Source organism: Pseudorca crassidens, chromosome 17 (genome assembly GCF_039906515.1).
Source record: "Pseudorca crassidens isolate mPseCra1 chromosome 17, mPseCra1.hap1, whole genome shotgun sequence".
In the NCBI taxonomy this organism is placed as follows: Eukaryota; Metazoa; Chordata; class Mammalia; order Artiodactyla; family Delphinidae; genus Pseudorca; species Pseudorca crassidens.
Window position 1 is genome coordinate 15348262 of NC_090312.1, and position 18544 is coordinate 15366805.

At 39.9% G+C, this 18544-nt stretch overlaps 1 protein-coding gene across 4 annotated transcripts; it reads right to left on the reverse strand.

The window, feature by feature from the left end:
* Positions 1-319: 319 nt before the first annotated feature.
* ZNF572 (zinc finger protein 572) lies at positions 320-13353 on the reverse strand. 4 transcript variants are annotated; one of them, XR_010936164.1, is made up of 3 exons: positions 10735-13292; positions 8063-9797; positions 320-2772 (listed from the first exon to the last, which is right to left on the reverse strand). XR_010936164.1 is itself a non-coding variant. In XM_067711300.1 (3 exons), the coding sequence occupies exons 2-3, from the start codon at positions 10811-10813 to the stop codon at positions 8290-8292; spliced, it is 1587 nt and encodes a 528-aa protein (XP_067567401.1). In that variant the 5' UTR covers positions 10814-10852; positions 13299-13335; the 3' UTR covers positions 2803-8289. The 4 variants fall into 4 exon arrangements, 3 of the variants coding, with proteins under 3 accessions (XP_067567402.1, XP_067567401.1, XP_067567400.1); XM_067711300.1 differs by lacking the exon at positions 320-2772 and adding an exon at positions 13299-13335 and having other exon boundaries at positions 2803-9797; positions 10735-10852; XM_067711299.1 differs by lacking the exon at positions 320-2772 and having other exon boundaries at positions 2803-9797; positions 10735-10852; positions 13194-13294.
* Positions 13354-18544: the final 5191 nt, after the last annotated feature.

The window sequence follows — 18544 nt, forward strand, 5'->3', positions numbered from 1 at the left end:
CCTGTGCCCATTTTTTTAAATTGGGCTGTTGTTTTTTTGATGTTGAGATGTATGAGTTCTTTGTATACTTTGGATATCAACCCCTTATCAAATATATCATTTGCAAATATCTTCTCCCATTCAGGAGTTTGCCTTTTTGTTTTGTTGGTGGTTTCCTTTTCTGTGCTAAAGCTTTTTAGTTTGCTGTAGTCCCATTTTTAAATTTTTACTTTGTTGCCCTTGCCTAAGGAGGCATATTTTAAAAAAATATATTGCTAAGACCAAGGTCAAAGAGATTACTATGTTTTCTTCATGGAGTTTCATGGGTTCAGTTTGTACCTTTAAGTCTTTAATCCATTTGTTTTCTTTTTTCTTCTTTTTTTTTTTTGTGTATGGTGTAACAAAGAGGTCCAATTTCATTCTTTTGCATGTAGCTGTCTTGTTTTCCTAACACTATTTATCAAAGAGACTGTCTTTTCCCCATTGTATATTCTTGCTTCCTTTGTCATAGATTAATTGACCATATGAGTGTGGGTTAATTTCTGGGCTCTCTATTCTGCTTCATTGATCTATGTGCCTGTTCTAGTGCCAATACCATCCTGTTTTGATTACTATAAATTTGTGGTATAGTTTCAGGTCTGGGAGCATGATACCTCCAACTTTGCTCTTCTTTCTCAAGATTGCTTGGCTATTTGGGGTCTTTTGTTGTTCCACAGAAATTTTAGGATTATTTGTTCTACTACTGTGAAAAATGCCATTGGTATTTTGATAGGGATTGCATTGAATTTGTAGATTGCTTTGGGTAGTATGGACATTTTATTGATATTGATTCTTCCAATACATGAGCATGGTATATCTTTCCATTTATTTGTGTTACCTTTCTTTCCTCATTATAATTTTGAGAGCAGAGGTCTTTCACCTCCTTGGTTAAATTTATTCCTAGGTATTTTATTCTTTTTGATGCAATTATAAATGGGATTTTCTTAATTTCTCTTTCTGATAGTCTGTTATTAGTGCATAGAAATGCAATAGATTTCAGTATATTAATACTGTATCCTGCAACTTTACAGAATTCATTTACTAGTTCTAATAGTTTTTTTTGGTGGGGTCTTTGGGGTTTTCTGTATATAGTATTATGTCTTCTGCAAATAGTGACAGTTTTACTTTTTCCTTTCCAATCTGGATGCCTTTTTTTTTTTTTTTTTTGACTAATTGCTGTGGCTAGGACTTGTAACATTATGTTTAATAAAAAGTGATGAGCATGGGCATTCTTGTCTCATTCCTGCTCTTAAAGCTTTCAGCTTTTCACTGTTGAGTATGATGTTAGCTGTGGGTCTGTCACATATGGCCTTTATTATGTTGAGGTATGTTCCCTCCATATCCACTTTGTTTTTATCATAAATGGATGTTAAATTTTTTCAAATGCTTTTTCTGCATCTATTGAGGTGATCACATGATTTTTATCCTTTGTTTTCTTAATGTGATGTATCATGTTGACTGACTTGTGGATGTTAAACCACTTTTGCATCACTGTAATGAATCCCACTTGATCGTGGTGTATGATCTTTTTAAAGTATTGTTGAATTTGGTTTGCTAATATTTTGTAGAGGATTTTTAAAAATTATTTCTTAGTTGCAGCAGGTGGTATCCTTAGTTGAGGCTCACTGGCTCATTCATTGTGGCACATGTGCTCCTTAATTGAGACCGGTGGGCTCCTTAGTTGTGGCTTGCAAACTCTTAGTTGTGGCATGCATGTGGGATCTAGTTCCCTGACCAGTGATCAAACCCTTGCATTGGAAGGTGGATTCTTAACCACTGCACCACCAGGGAAGTCCCTTTGTTGAGGATTTTTGCATCTATGTTCATCAGGGATATTACTCTGTAATTTTCTTTTTTTGTTATGTCTTTGGTTTTGGTATCAGGGTAATGCTGGCCTTGTACTATGAGTTTGGAAATATTCCTTCCTCTTCAATTTTCTGTAATAATTTGAGAAGGATAGGTAATAGCTCTTCTTTAAATGTTTGGTAGAATTCACCTTTGAAGCCATCTGGACCTGGACTTTTGCTTGTTGGAAGTTTTTATATTACTGATTCAATTTCATTACTAATAATTGGTCTATTAAGATTTTCTATTTCCTCATGAGTCAGTCTTGGAAGATTATATATTTCCAGAGATTTATCCATTTCTTCTTTGTTGTCTAATTTGTTGGCATATAATTGTTCAAGGAATTCTGTTATGATCCTTTGTATTTCTGTGGTATTGGTTGTAATTTCTCCTCATTCATTTCTGATTTTATTTATTTAGGCTCTCTCTTTTTCTTGATGAGCCTCGCTAAAGACATGTCAAGTTTGTTTCTTTTCAAAGAACCGACTCTTAGTTTCACTGATCTTTTCTATTGTTTTATTAGTCTCTATTTCATCTATTTCCACTCTGATCTTTATTATTTCCTTCCTTCTACTAACTTTAGGCTTTGCTTACTCTTCTTCTAGTTCCTTTAATGTTAATTTAGATTGATATTTTTCTTGTTTCTTGAGGTAGACCTGTATCTTTATGAACTTCTCCCTTAGAACTGCCTTTGCTGTGTCCCATAGATTTCAGAAAGTTGTGTTTCCATTTTCATCTGTCTCTTTGATTTCTTTGTTGACCCACTGATTGTTTAGTAGCATGTTTCTAGTCTCCATGTGTTTGTGAGGTGTTTTTACTTTTCCAGTTTTCTTCTTGTAATTGATTTCCAGTTTCATATCACCAAGCAGTTCTTAAAGTGTTTCAACCCAAAGTGAGTCTCAGCTGATCCTAACCCAAGACAGGGTAAGAGGGATGAGGAAAAAAAAAAAAAAAAAAAAGGAAAAAGATTATCCATATCCAAAGAAGCTGCCTTAAAAAAAGGTTTTCATCAATTGGATGTATTTGTCTTGAATTACATGTTTATCTCCCCCATTACCTCCATAAGATGTTTAACAAAATTATTTCATTGGGGCAATTTTAATTGATACATATTTCTGAAAAGCAATGAAGTAATATACCTTTAAAAACTTTTATGCCCTTTGACTCAATAATCTTACTTCTAGGAATTCACTCTAAGAAAGGAGATGGACAGTAAGATTTGTACATCAACAAAAAGCAAAAAAGCAAAACCAAACAATCACAACCACAATACCAAAACAAAAACAGCCAAAAAAAACCTATTCAAAAAAGTGTTATTTTTAATAGCAAATTACAGGAAACGATATAAACATACGTCAGAACACTTAAATTGTTATGGTACATCTTTCAGTGTAATATTATCAAGCCATTAAAAACCTCATAACTAATTTAAAACAATTAGTTGGAAAATTATATGATTAGGAAAAAATCAAGACAATACTATATACATAGTCCATATTATCCATTTTGTAAAAATATTTATTCAGGTACATGCTCAGAAAAGAGGTTACTGGGAGATTCCAGAACTTCCATGGTGAATGATCTCTGGAGAAAATGATTATGGGTCATTTGTATTTTGGTCTTCATACTTTTATGTATTTCCTACATTAATACTTGCTAATGGTAAAATATACAAAGAAGTACAATTTAATGATCAGAAAGTAAGCTATTTTTAAGGGGAAATTTTTCTCACCTGTGTTTGTCAGTCTAGTCAATATTTTCTTTAATCTGACCATTTATCCATATGACTCAGCATGGGTCAAAATTAATCATGATCCCTTTTCAACCAAAGCTTCCACTTCATCCCTCACTGTGTCAGATCCTAGAATATCTACTGATTTTACCAATTAAGCAACGCTAGATCAGCAAGCTAGCTATCTTAGCACCCATAAGCTACCTCTGCTTGTAAGTGACTATGTGTCCACTATGTCATGATTACCAAGATTCTGTTTCCATCTTTTATCTTTACAAGCAAGCATTTGGACCATCCTTAGCCTTGACTTGATTGTCTCTGAGGTTAACTTCAAAGATAATCCAAAGACCCATTGTGGTCTCGAGCCACTTTATGATGGTAACAATAGCTAATATTGAGTGATTACTAGGTATCAGCAATGCTAAGCATATTATATATATTATCTCACTGACCCTCACAACAAAGCCATGAACTAAATGTTCTTAATATCTTTAATTTAGAAACATAGAAACAATCAATCCGAAAAACGATTGAACATTTCCACGCCTAGAGCCTACACTTGGCAAAATTATGAGCAAATGAGGGTGAACAGGGAAGAAAAACATTTCCTTAGCACCTATTCTATGTCAGGTATCTCACCTCATTCACTGCTTACCAAATCTTACAAGGTGAGTACACAGTACAAAGCTAGTAAGTGACTGAAACATGAATTTGAAACAAGTTTTAAACCCCTCCTAGACAGTCTGAATCAAATGCCCAGGGTCTTACTTCCATAGGATTCTGAACAATTGGGACATTTTAGGGTCCTCTAGTGTTAGTGTGAGGATAGGCCCAGCTTCCTAGGACAGTCACTTTCATTTCCAAGTCAGCCCCAGCCTCTGTGAACTGGGCAAGCAATGGTGTTATAGGGCCCAGGGGGACACTGAGACTATACAGCCTAATCCAGTAGACTTCATCCATTGGTGAATACCCTTCAACCAAAACCAACAAACACTTCACATGCCAGGCTTTTTGTCAGGCTCTGGGATTACAAAAAATGAAGTCCATTCTCTGACTCAAGGAGTTGACAGTCTAGTAGAAACACCCATCCTGGAAGGACATACTCTTGGACATTACCATAAAACATATAAGCACATGACACCCACTCAGTAACTATTGAGCACCACTATGTGCAAAGTATTGTGTCAAACTTCACCAAGCTTGCATTTTCAGAGAAGACCTAACCCACTTTAATCTACAGTTACCTCTAGTTCCTCAGATTATCAAATTATTAAACCTGAAGATGGAGGGTTCAGCATAATAAATATAATTTAGGAGTTGGCAAGGAGAAAGGAGTCATCTGAAAAGCTGCACATTTTCCTACTATTAACCTATCCTTACATCTGTCCCTCCTACTGTCATTTGACCTCTGCTAGACACATATTAGCATCAGGTAAATTTTCGTTGAATGAATGATTATGCTGCTTGAAAGGAATTACACAAACTCAAATACAGAATAAAAAGCAATGAGTTTTATCACTACAATGATTACCAGAAACTGAGATATGGGCAAAGGTGAATATGTGGGACTAATGTATAAGGAGCAATTGTCACATACCATACTCTACTACCTCTCACCATCAATAAGGAAACTTCTACAGCACCAAGGAGAAGACCATTTGGTAGATCAAACTTCAATGGCTTAGAATGATGGAAGCAAACTTTTATCTCAGGTACTTAATAGAGACATACGTTTGCATACCTCCTTGTAGGCTATAAAGCAGCTGGGGAGTGAGTTCCCTGCTATATTTGTGAATATATGCATTAACATGAATTTCCCCACTCCACTATAGGGAAAAAATATACAAACCCTCACTCTGAGTACGAAAAAATGAATATAGGAAAGAGTCTTCTTTTTAATTAAAAAGAAACTATGAAACACATCACTTGTAAAAAAGAATGCTTTATTTAATCAGGTGTTGAATCCTTTGTGCTGGCAAGAAAAATAGAGAATACAGAATATTTACTTCTTTGGGAGCTAAACAAAGAACGTATTTGCTGATTAATGAAAGTGAGGCAAAGGCATCAAATAGGATTAAATTTGACTATGTTAAAGTCTCCATGGTAAGTGACAAATCTCTCTTCTGCTTTCCTAATTTTTAATCCAAAGAGACAATGATTCTTGACAAATTGTTTTACTAATAAAGCCCATCTTAACCCATCTAAAATGTGAATGTCTATGCTCCTACAGGTATTTGAGGTTTGTGGAGTGGGTTTTATATAATTGTGGGCAGTCATAAAACATAGTGTAGGGATGGTGATAAGACATAAATTGTACCAACTGTTAATCTCTTTCAGATGCAAATTAACTGAAATTGAACTTGCTGTTTTGTTCTTTCCTGACTTAAACTTAAAATCCTTTGTTTCATGAACAACAAGAAAATTCAATTAGCTGAATCAAATAAAAGTGTTTTCAACAGTCTGCAAACTTAAAACACAATACAGTCTTGTGTTTTTATACTACCTTATTCCTCAGAGTTCCTGAGGTTTGTCACAAAGAATCCCCAAGTAGGAAAGCTTGGGGCTGTATTGCTGCTTCTGAAATGTGTGGAGGATATTTTTCAATTTGTTTCCATTAATAATAAACAATTACATTTAGACCCATTATATTTTAAGCACTGGGCTAGCTGCTTTACAAACATTTATTTAACCCTTACCGAAACCCCACAAGCTAGGCATTATCTCTGCTTTACAGATGAGGAAACGGGTTCAGAGTGGTTACTTGCCATACATACTGGGATCGATGATTGCGCACCACCTCATCAGCTACTGCCTTGCAACTGATCGTTAATCAAACTCTTATCAAACATTAATCAAACTCAGTTGGCTGTGGTAAAAAATACTATGAACACTTATCCTCAGATATTAGAGTTTAAGACAATTTGGGTAATACTACGTAACACACATAGGTAAAAGTATGCTTAGGTAAGGGTCACATTAAAGCCAATGATGCCCAATAATATTCTCCCCCTTTCGGAAAGCAGAAAATCACCCCCAAAGACTTCTTGAATACTTTTAATTGTTAGCTTTTGCTTCATTTTTAAATCCTATCACAATATAGAAAGACACAATTGCCTCACCAGTATCAGGAGCACCACAATCACGAAAGAAATAATCCCCACGCAATTCAGCTACCCACCAGTATCTATAGCCCTTTGCAGCAGCTGTAATTGGCCCCTCTGGCTCCACATTCCTAATATTCATCTCTACCTATTCTTCATAAAATATATTTTTGACTCCAAAAAAAAAGATGAAATCCTAGGCAAGTCCTGACCTTCCTGTACATCTACCTTTTGCACTGCAGGAAGAACTGGAGGTGGGGGCATAGGGAATATCTTAATACTTTACAAAGCACCATTCCCATTGGACAGACGAGCAGGGAGGATTATGTCTCAGTTACCAGATCCACACACCACATAAGCCAAAGGGCAAAAGAAAATTGTCAAGGCTGGAACTAAGGAATTTGGGGCTCCAATGGCAAACTGTCCCTGGACACTGGCTCAGACTCAGTGAGTTAATTATTAGAAAAAGAACCCAGTTTCTGATCTGATGAGGACTTATAGAATAGTAAAACTGAGGGGAAAGGACCATTTGACAGGAAACCTTAAAATAGAATTCAAGAATCCTACGTCCTAATCTGGCTTTGGCCCAGACAATGGGATCACGTCACTAGATGACTGAGATGGCTGAATATAAAACATACAATCATCAGAATAGCCAATTTTTGGCCTGAGTACCTTCAAAACTCTATCCCAGGGAATTCCCTGGAAGTCCAGTGGTTAGGATTCCACACTTTCACTGCCGAGGACGCAGGTTCAATCCCTGGTCAGGGAATTAAGATCCCACAAGCCACACAGCGTGGCCAAAGTTAAAAAAATAAAAACAACTCTATACCATTTCTATTCTATATTGAAATTCCTCTTGGAGAGCGGAAACCCCAGAGCATGTTTCTTACAGTCTTATAGGAACTAGATCTGTCAAGAATGATCTTGAAAGAACTATTTGTGATATTTAATACAGCAGCCACCAGTCATGTGTGGCTACTGAGCACTCAGCAAGTGGTTTCTGTGACTACGGAAGTCAATTTTAAATTTCATTTCATTTTAATTTAAACTTAAATATCCATACGTGGCTAGTGGCTATTGTACCAGGCAGTGCAGTTCCAGATACTGTAAAAGTTAATTTTCAGCAAATAAAAACACATTAGAAAAAAAAAATTAGTCTTTTCTTCCTTAAGACCCAACAAAATAGCCAGGAAATCACATTATTTGTTCAAAATGAACCTTTCTCTGGGTAAATCCCCAAGGACAGAAATGATTTGTTGCTACCCAATCAGGCAACAGGAAATAAGGAAATTCAATGACAATCTCATCTTCAGACTCCCAAGATTTCTCTCCATGTTTTTCTTTGAAGCTATTCCTATCTTACCTTAAATAAAAAATATTCTTCTTTCTCTCCATCATTGGCAGTATCTCTCACTGGGCAGATCCGATAACCCGATGATCTGGGTCTTCCCAACCTCTAAGGTGGGAGGTTGACTTTTCCCAAATGTTTTGGCAAACAAACCAAAGAAATTTTATAACCCTGTGATCAGAGAACACCTTAATTGTAATGCTCCGATAAGAAAAGAAAGGAAACAAAACAGACTTTGGGACTCAGGAGGGAGATGAATTTGGGACTGAAAATGAAGAGATAAGAGCCATTTCCCCAGAACAGTTTTTCCAAGTCCATTCATGAGGAAAATCTTCAACTTCAGGAGATGCAGAAGACTTTTCTATATGAATTTTCTGATGCTGAATGAGGTAGGCACTTCTGCTGAAGCATTTCTCACAGTCAGTACATTTGTAAGGTTTTTCTCCTACATGGGTCCTCCGATGCCTGATAAGGTTAAAGCTTTGACTGAAGCACTCACCACAGTCAGGACATTTATAAGGTTTCTCTCCTGTGTGCGTCCTTTGGTGAATCACCAGGGTGGAACTCTGACTAAAAGTTTTCCAACACTCAGAACATCTGTAAGGTTTTTCTCCTGTATGTGTTCTCTGATGTCTTATGAGGTGGGAGCTAAGGCCAAAACTCTTTCCACATTCACAACATTTATATGGTTTCTCTCCTGGCTGGATTCGGCATTCGTCTATCACACTGCAGTTCTGACTCAAACTTTCTTCATATTCAGACGTTTCATAGGATTTCTCACCTGTGTGCATCTTCCGGTGTGTAATAAGGTTTGAACTTCGACTGAAATTCTTCCCACATTCTGTACACTGATAGGGTTTTTCTCCTGTATGTATTCTCTGATGCTTTATTAGAGTAGAATTGCAACCAAAGCTTTTTCCACACTCAGGACATTTGTAGGGCTTCTCACCTGTGTGTGTCCGCTGGTGGCGAATCAGACTAGAACTCTGACTAAAACTCTTCCCACAGTCGGGGCACTTATAAGGTTTTTCTCCAGTGTGGGTCCTCTGATGTTCTACTAGGACATAACTGTGGCTGAAGCATTTCCCACAAACCGGACATTCATATGGTTTTTCACCTGTATGTGATCTGTGATGCTGAATAAGGTGAGAGCTGCTACTGAAACTCTTCCCACACTCAGGACATTTATAGGGTTTCTCTCCCGTGTGAGTTCTTTCATGGATAATAAGATGGGAGGTGTTGCTGAAGCTTTTCCCACATTCACCACACTGATAGGGCTTCTCGCCTGTGTGTGTTCTCAGATGCTGAATCAGGTGAGAGCTGTTACTGAAGCATTTCCCACACTCAGAACATTTATAAGGTTTTTCTCCTGAGTGGGTCCTCTGGTGAGTTCGAAGATGAGAACTATTATTGAAGCTTTTCCAACATTCAGAACATTTGTAAGGTTTGTCCCCAAAGGATGAAGTCTGCTGGATGGCAGCCCTGGTATGTTGTCCTGGGTCCCATTCCCAGTGATTGGGTTTTTCCTCTTTTCCTGTAGAATTTCCCTGATTCTCCAAGTTGCCATCATTCTCACAGGAATCATCACACTCAGTTTCACGTCCCTGGGACCATGTCAATGGCATTTTTTTTGTGTCCTCATGCTTACAATTTTGTGGGCCATCACTTTTAGACCATTTTGAGGCTCTCTCTTTATCTGCCTTAGAGTTACTGTGTTGAACAGTTTCCAAATTATTCTTACTTTCATCTCCTGCAAGAATAAACAAATAGTCTAAACACATTCGCTAGTCTCTGCCACGGGAAAGAAATTCTGAATCATGGTGAAAGAGAGGGAATAACAAACTCAAACCTCGTAAACTATTTTATATGAAAAAAAGTTTTTATAGCTAGTTTTAATTCTTTTACTCTATGTGTTCACCAAGTAGACGAACGTTTTGTACTTACAACAACACTAATGAGGTATCTGAATAGTTCTCACCGATTGCCACAAGGGATATCAAGCTAAAAATAAAGACTTAATAGAAAAAAGTAAGGGAGAAGATGAATAGAACACTCTCTGAGGTGAAAACTAGATAAAACCTTAGTTAAAATCTGAGCATGTTAACAGGGGCTTCCCTGGTGGTGTAGTGGTTAAGAATCCGCCTGCCAATGCAGGGGACACAGGTTCGAGCCCTGGTCTGGGAAGATTCCACATGCCATGGAGCAACTAAGCCCGTGCACCACAACTACTTAAGCCTGCACGACTAGGGCCCGTGCTCTGCAACAAGAGAAGCCACCACAATGAGAAGCCCATGCAATGCAATGAAAAGTAGCCCCCACTAGCCGCAACTAGAGGAAGCCCGTGCGCAACAACGAAGACCCAACGCAGCCAAAAATAAATTAATTAAAAAAATTTCTTTTTAAACCTAAGCAAACATAGAAATAACAATGATACCCACTACTTAGCAAGAACAGTAACTTTACATATAGTGTATCATTAATCCTAAAAAATATGTGAGACAGATATTATTATTCACTTTTCTTAAGGATGAGAAAACTGAGGCTGTAGGAGTTTTCATAGCTTGGAAGTGACAGAGTAGGGAATCAAATTAAAGTCTGTCTCATTCTAATGCCCTGATCTTTCTACACATTCTACAGTGCATTGGATAACGAATTTCCAAAGGATTCAGATCTTCTTGATCCCTCACCTGTAAAAGTGCTTTTCAAACTCTCCCTCTCTGTGAAGCCATTAGAATCTGAGACCAACAGTTTTTGCTCTTGTTCCATCACAATGGTCACTCACAGTCAGGTTAGGGATCAGAAATCCTGTGGAAGGAAACAGGTTATGCTTGAAGGCATTTGTTAACATTTCTCCTTCTTCCTTCCTCTCCAACTACTGCAACATAACAACTGTAAGCATAGAATGTTCTGTGGACCATACTAAAAAGAAGAAACATGGGCCTTAGAAATTCTTTTAGAAAATCTTATCTCAGATGCAAGTATTTAGAATTACGAGTTTACCTGATTTACCTTTCCTAGGGAAATAATTTAAAAATTAAACCTTCACATTAAAGTCTGAGGATCAAGCTTCAAAAACAGAATGAATACTAATACTCACTGTCCACTTGGAATTTAGAAACACTTTTAATTGAAAAAATGAAGTAGTTTTTTGGAAAAGGCACCAACAATAAGACATTAAGGAATCAATATGCAGGTATAAGAAGCAGCTAAAGAGAAAGCACCCTGTTTAGTTTACAAAGAATAAGTGGGTCCTTGACAGAAGGATGAAACCTTTGAAGTCAATTTCAAAAGAAAGTTAGGATTTACTTAACTAGTAACAAGAAATTAAGACAAGGTAGGGCTAGAATAACTATAGCCAATAATCTCTAAACATAAAAGGGAGGCCAACGAGGAAACTCTTCCTTGGCTCTTCCTCTCTATCATAATCACAATAACCTTTTCAGCCTAAACTTTATCTTCTGGACCCAACTACAATCCCTGAGCTCCTTTATGGGACTGGAAATGTGACCTTTCACTGGAAGGCAGTTATACATGGACTTGGCATTTCAGGATATAAAGAATAGCACAATTCAGGAAAAATGGGAGCTTAAAAGAAGGCACACATATGGAAAACAAAAGATGGTGTACTTATCATTTTCACCCTATTACTGCCTATTATGTGGCATGCAGTGAACTAAATACCTTACACGTGTCTCATTTAATTCTTACAACAGCCCTCTGAAGTGTATAAACAGATACCAGCATGCTGTAAGTGAACAAAATAGACATTACGAAACTTTCCCAAGGACACACAACCAGAAAGTAGTAGAGCAGGATTCAGTCCCAAACCTGTTTGGACACTGACTTCAACATTCTTATCTGATACAGTAAACAACTAGAGCAGAAAGCAGAGCTGGGCATAACCCCAACCTGCAAATGATCAGGACCTTTATTTTGGAATATATTGACTTCCACCACCACTCTCCACACCTGGCCCCAGCAGTGAAATCGCCAAGCCCTAACCACTGGACCACCAGGGAATTCCTATATTGACTGTGTTTTTAGAAAGCCAACTCACATCCCTAGACCTTATGCCAAAGGAAGCTGGCATTCTCTAAGCACCCTCAGTCTAAAAGAAACTTGTCTAAATTACAAATATGCCCAGTGTTTAAGTGGGGGAAAAAAACATATACCTGAATGCAAAAAAAAAAAAAGGAAAGTTGTTCAAATGGAGTAATATGTCTTGCCATCTGAGTTACGTATTTCTATCAAAGTCTTTACAAAAGAAGCAAGAGTCTGGGTAACAGATACACATGCTACCATTTTCCCTGCTAAGAAATTATTAATTTTGGTAACAGAAGAGCCCTCAGGTTCTTCTCAGCGAAAGGGTAGCAAACTCAAGGCCATAAATGGTATTAAGAGGCTGTCCTAAATATGTCATTCCAGGGACTTCCCTGGTGGCTCAGTGGTTAAGAATCCACCTGCCAATGCAGGGAACATGGGTTCAGGACCTGGTCCGTGAAGATCCCACATGCCGCGGAGCAACTGAGCCTGCGAGCCACAACTACTGAACCTGCGATCCACAACTACTGAGCCCACGTGCTGCAACTCTTGAAGCCCACACGCCCAGAGCCCGTGCTCTGCAACAAGAGAAGCCAACGCAATGAGAAGCCCGCACGCTGCAATTAAGAGTAGCCCCCACTGGCCGCAACTAGAGAAAGCCCGTGCTCAGCAATGAAAACTCAACACAGCCAAAAAAATTAAAATAATTTTTAAAAAATGTCACTCCACAGAGAAAGGCTGTTTTCACTCTCCTAGAGCAAAGAGGTGATTACGATGGGGCAGTGCTTTGGATTAAAAAGACTTCCAAAGAAAATGCACTGCCTGAAGCTTAGCTTTAAGAAGCGCTGGCAGGGAGCACAGGCGGGGGTGCACTACGGGGTGAGCTCCAGGGGAGCAGATCATCTCCAGTCGACACGGTCCTTCAAGGGACCCCGCAGGCGAGGCTGGCGCAGTTGCCCGTGCAGCAAGAGATGCTGGCTGGGCCTTCGCCCCTCACAGCAACCGCATCCCTCTCCGGGACTGACATTCCTCTTCTGGGCGGCGCATCTTCGCATCTCCTCTGGCCCGCAGCCCTCGGCTCCCTTCCACCCGAGAAGGAACTCACTGTGCTGGGGGTTACACACAAGGCGCCCCGCACCCCCAGCAAGCCCAGCCGTCCCGGAATTAAGCGACCCCTCTGCTTCTGACCCCACCAACCCACGTTCCTAACCTCTCAAACCCGGAAGACAGAAACAGGAAGTACCCCCATCTCCCCCAGCGGGCTTGCTGGGGCCTCTCTAGGAAACAGTGATGGCTCGTTCTCGTTGGTCTTAACCCTTAGGTTACCGGACAAGAAGGAGCGTCCTGGTGGATTTCTCTTCCTTGTGGCCTTTGTCTTTTGCCAACTCTGATTCTCATCCCTCACGCTTATCAGGCGCCTTATCATAGGGGCCCAACTGGAGCTTATACTTTTCTTTGCCATCATTAGAATTAAAATGAAGCGAGTATTTTAAGCGCCTTCTGTGTGTTCCCACTGCTGTGAACTAGGAGGTATATTTAGCTACCTGTGAAACAGTGAGAGAGCTAAGGCATCCATCCACATATAAAACAATTAGTTTAGGAGGCAACATTATGAATAACACTTAGAGAAGCAGTTAAACTCTCCTCTTTCATTACAGAGAAAACAGAAGCCGTCATCTCCCGCACATCAAACATGCAAGTCTACTAAGTACGCACGGCAACCATCTCTTCCTTCCTTCCTATCACAACAGAGCCTTGGTGCTTGGCACTGAAAATGAGCCCTCTACTACCAGACACTTTACTTCCCACCTTCATGGGATCCTTACACCAGTGGTCCCCAACCCTTTGGGCACCAGGGACTGGTTTCGTGGAAGACAATTTGTCCACGGGGTTGGGGGGAGGGATGGTTCAGGCGATAATGGCAGCGATGGGGAGCAGCCGAGGAAGCTTGCTCGTCCGCCTGCCTCTCACCTCCTGCTGTGCCGCCCAGTTCCTAAAAGGCCACTGACCGGTACCCATCTGCCGCCCAGGGGTTGGGGACCCCTGCCTTACACTATCAACAAAACACTTGACTCTCCCACCTCCACACCAAAACAGTCCTTCAGTTTTCCTTTTTTTTTTTTTTTTTTTTGCGGTACGCGGGCCTCTCACTGTTGTGGCCTCTCCCGTTGCGGAGCACAGGCTCCGGACTGGCCGACTCAGCAGCCATGGCTCACGGGCCCAGCCGCTCCGCGGCATGTGGGATCTTCCCGGACCGGGGCACGAACCCATGTGCCCTGCATCGGCAGGCGGACTCTCAACCACTGCGCCACCAGGGAAGCCCCTATGGTTTTTTTTTTTATGGCAGCCCAAGCAAACTAATATAGTCAGAAAGCTAAAATTACATTTACCAGACTTATCTGAAGTAATGGCAGTAGCTGAAGCAGCAGGGTTTTTGTTTTTGTTTGATATGGACCATTTTTCAAATCTTTTTTGAATTTGTTACAATATTGCTTCTGTTTTATGTTTTGTTTTTTTGGCAGCAAGGCATGTGGGATCTTAGCTCCCCGACCGGGGATCGAACCTGCACCCCCTGCATTGGAAGGGGGAGTCTTAACTACTGGACCGCCAAGGAAGTCCCGAAGCAGCAGTTTTGAGAGGCATTCCTGAAAACTCAGCCCCCAATCTGTTTCTTCAGCCCTCCCAAGGATTCCAAAAGCCATTTAATGGTTATAGCAAATCTTCTCCTTATGTCAAATCAAGGAGATTCTGTTCTCTGCAATGGAAACTAACTAAGGATGAAAGCTACTAGTAAGGAAGCTACAGAGATGGATTTAAGGTTGGGGACACATGGACAAAGTTTATAGAAGTTCCACTGAGTGGCAGAGACCTTTGGCTAGCTTGGAGACAGAATTCCCAATGGGAGGATGGCTGAGTGATACATGTAAGGTGGCTGTGGCCAGCACCACAGTCCGAGTTAGGTGCTGAATGAACAGTGCTGCTTGCCTTCTAATTGAATACTCTGGCCATGGCAATCTGTCAACACCAACCACTGGACAGAAAAAGACTTTACTCAAAATTTCTGGTTTGTACAAAGACTCAGAGCTCTAGTTTAACTCCAAAGGAAGACAAGAACAGGAGTGAATTTGAACTTTCCACCAACCCTTGTCAGTGGGGTGCACCAAGGCAAACCACGATTTGGAAAAGTAGAGAAATATGACATTTCTTGTAGATGAGTAGCAGGGTGTGTAGCACTGTATTTTCCCAAGATGGTCACCACAGTGTATCCCAAACTACATGTTATTTTTGCAAGGTGATGTTGACACTCCTTATATCCAGTGATGGCTTCTGTGTCTCCTCTCCTTGAACTGAGTAATCCTGTACAACTGTCTCAAACTGTGGAGTCTGAGGGAAGTGACGAAATGTGACTTATTCTTATTCTCTTGCGATGCCTGCTCTTAGAACCCAGCCACCATGCTGCAAGGAAGCCCAGGTCACTTGGAGAAGCCACGTGAAGCTATTCTGGCTTGAGTGAGAAAGACTTTAAATGACTTCAGCTCCAACCAACATCATACTGCAACCACATGAGACCCCAAGTGAGAACAACCAGCAGAGTCCAGTCTTCCTCCAGAACTATGAGAGGAAGTCATAAAATGATTATTTTTACTCAAAGCTCCTAGGTTTTGGAATGAATTGTTATGCAGCTACGGACAATCAGAATACATTTAGTACATTGAAGAGTGGTACTACTTTTAACAAAAACCCAAAACATGTGATATTGCCTATGGAAACAGGTGGCAAGCAGAAAAGGGAAGGTCCTTGAGCAGTGTTAGTGGAAGACTAAGGATCTTGAGGAGATTGTCAGTGAGGGTTTAAAGGGAAATGAGGAGAAGTGGAAGATGGAGGAAAGAGGTCCTTGTTATGTAGTGGAAGAAATTTGGCAACACTGTCATCTGTGCCAACATCGAAAATAAGAAATATACCTAGTGGGCTAAACAATCTTGGTCAGGAGTCAGCAAACTCATTTTGTAAAGGGCCAGATAGTAATTATTTCATGTCTGAGGAGCTACTCAACTCCTCACGAAGGCACGAGTCTACAAAATTGGCAAATAGGCACCAGTGTGTTCCAATAATACTTTAGTTACAAAGAAATGGACAGCCTACCCATCAGTAGTATTTTGCTGACCCTTGTTCTAGCTAAAGAGATTTCAAGATAAAATATTAAAAGTGCCACATGGCCTCTTCTTGCTGCCTGTGATAAAATGTGAGAGAAGAGAGATAAGTTAAAAGTACCAGCCCTTGAATATATAGGAGTTAGAACCTGCTGCATTTGAAAAAAATTTCTTTTCTCATCTCAGCCTCTCCAGATGGAGAACAGGTTAAAATTAAGAAATAGCTTCTGGGAAATGTTCAAATATCAGGTGCTCCTAGGGAAAAAAATATAGTCTAAATAAGGGTCAGCAAATTGCAAAAGACCTTTTAAGGATCTTAAGGGTTTGTATTGAAGAGCTTCTCTCAAAGAGTCTGTAGGGCCTTGCCCACAGCAACCATCAAAGAGGCCAAGGTGGAAGCAGGTTATTTCATGATTTGTGGGTGTTGCTTTTGTCTAATAGTGTGAGCGAAATATATGTTGACATAACAAAAGCCTCAAGATTTCTGAAAGTAATATGTCAGCTGGGACTGAAAGGCATAGAGTCAGAGGAGGCTGAACTTGGGAGATGAAACTTGAGCTGAAATGAGGAGTGGACGTTTTCTGCACAGACAGATGGGAGTTGGGGAGAGTGATGAGGGTAGGGATGCCAGGAGCAGTGACATTGTGGGGGAGAGTAAGGCACAGGGGTGTGAAAGAACAAGCTGTGTTCTGAGAACCACAAACAGTTTGGCATTCAGTAGGAAGAGCATGGTGGCCAGAAATAAGACTGAACAGAAAGGTCCTAAAATTTAGATATTATCTTGTTGCCAGTGTAGGAGAGGGGAAAAACACATTTTTCTTCTCCCCTTCTAAGTTCTCAGCTGGGCCGTCTGTAACAAAAACAAAAATGAAACAAAACAAAAAAGCAAACAGATTAACAAAATAAAAATAAATAGAAGTTTATTAATATGTACATTTCATATATACACGGGAGAGACTCAAGGAAAGAGTAACTCAAAGAGATGGCGTAGATCTCTGGCTTACATAGCATCTTCAACAAAGCACAATAAATCAGTAGAGAAATGATAAGACAAAGGAAAGCAGTTTAGGCTTCGAAGGGCAGCGAACTGTGAAAAAGTAAATATATGGGAGGAACCTAATGGAGTAAGGTTTGTTTGTAGATTCCTCTGGTACTGATAAGAGTCTAGAGTCATCTCCAGTGAAGGAGAATTTATATCCTGCCTTTCAGCAGAAAAGGAGGAGGGTAGAGAGAGCTTTTTTTTTTTACCTTTGCTCTTTCTTAACTGCCTTCAGCTTAAAACAACTTTTATGTCAAAGAGGCATATTTTGGGGTGTCATATTCTGGTTCCCTTGAACAGTAGCCCATGTTTGTGGCTGAGTAGTTTTCATAGCCTGTTTCCTGCCAGTAAAATTTGGGGATTCCCAAGACCTCTTTATCATGTACTTTCTTGGACCCAAGACTTTGGCCTTGGGTCCAAGGTTTTCTATGTCTTCCCGTGCATTAGATGGGCTTACTCTCCCAGCTGCAAGGCAGAAAAACCCTGCCCAGAAATGTTACTGATCATATGCACAAGAAGCAGAGAGCAAGTGAAAAATGAACAGGAAAATCTTAGCCCATGGTGGGTTGAACAACACACACATGTTCAGTCTTTTCTGCCCTATCTCACCTCTGAAATAAGTTGCTTTTCCTGACCCCATAGATGAGTAAGGGGTAAGGATTGAGGCAGGGGTATAAAGAGCAGAAGATACTTTCTGCTATTTCCAAAAAAAAAAGGAAGTTCTTATATTATGGGGCTGCAGGAATGTGGGGAGCAGAAAAGAATGGCTTTTCTTCTATAGCTACAAGCTTCTTGAGGATGGCATCCAGTAAACATCTTGAAATGGATTCAAGAATGAATAAATGAATGAATTTGCTTACCATATTGTCTTATGATGCAGCAGGCTGTGTAGATGTCTTTACCCAGGTGAACAGGTGAGCTCTCTGAGCACAGGAATCCTGTCTCATTCTTATAATCCAAGCACACAGCACAGTAGGAGGCAGGGAATATTGAATGGTTAAATTAACTCCTTAGGATACAAGATCTGGAAGGCATTGAGGGCATATCCTATTTTGAAGCTTGAAAAACTTATCCAGTTCTTTTATTTCTCCTCTCATTTCTCTTATTTCCTCTGTTCTTTCACTCATTTATTCAACAAATATTTAGTGTTACCTGCTGTTGATTTTCTGAGAGGGTCAACTTGAACAGGAGTTTGAATAGATTGCTCTGACCCCTGGCTGGCTGATATAGGGGACTAGTCAAGTGAGCTTCTGCCTTTCTTCAACC

Bases quoted from the DNA above. Each gene is read 5' to 3' on its own strand.
- ZNF572 (XM_067711300.1), bottom strand. From the start codon at position 10,813: ATGGAACAAGAGCAAAAACTGTTGGTCTCAGATTCTAATGGCTTCACA. The intron at 9,798-10,734 runs GTGAGGGATCAA...TTATTCTTGCAG, and splicing joins TTTGAAAAGCACTTTTACAG to GAGATGAAAGTAAGAATAAT.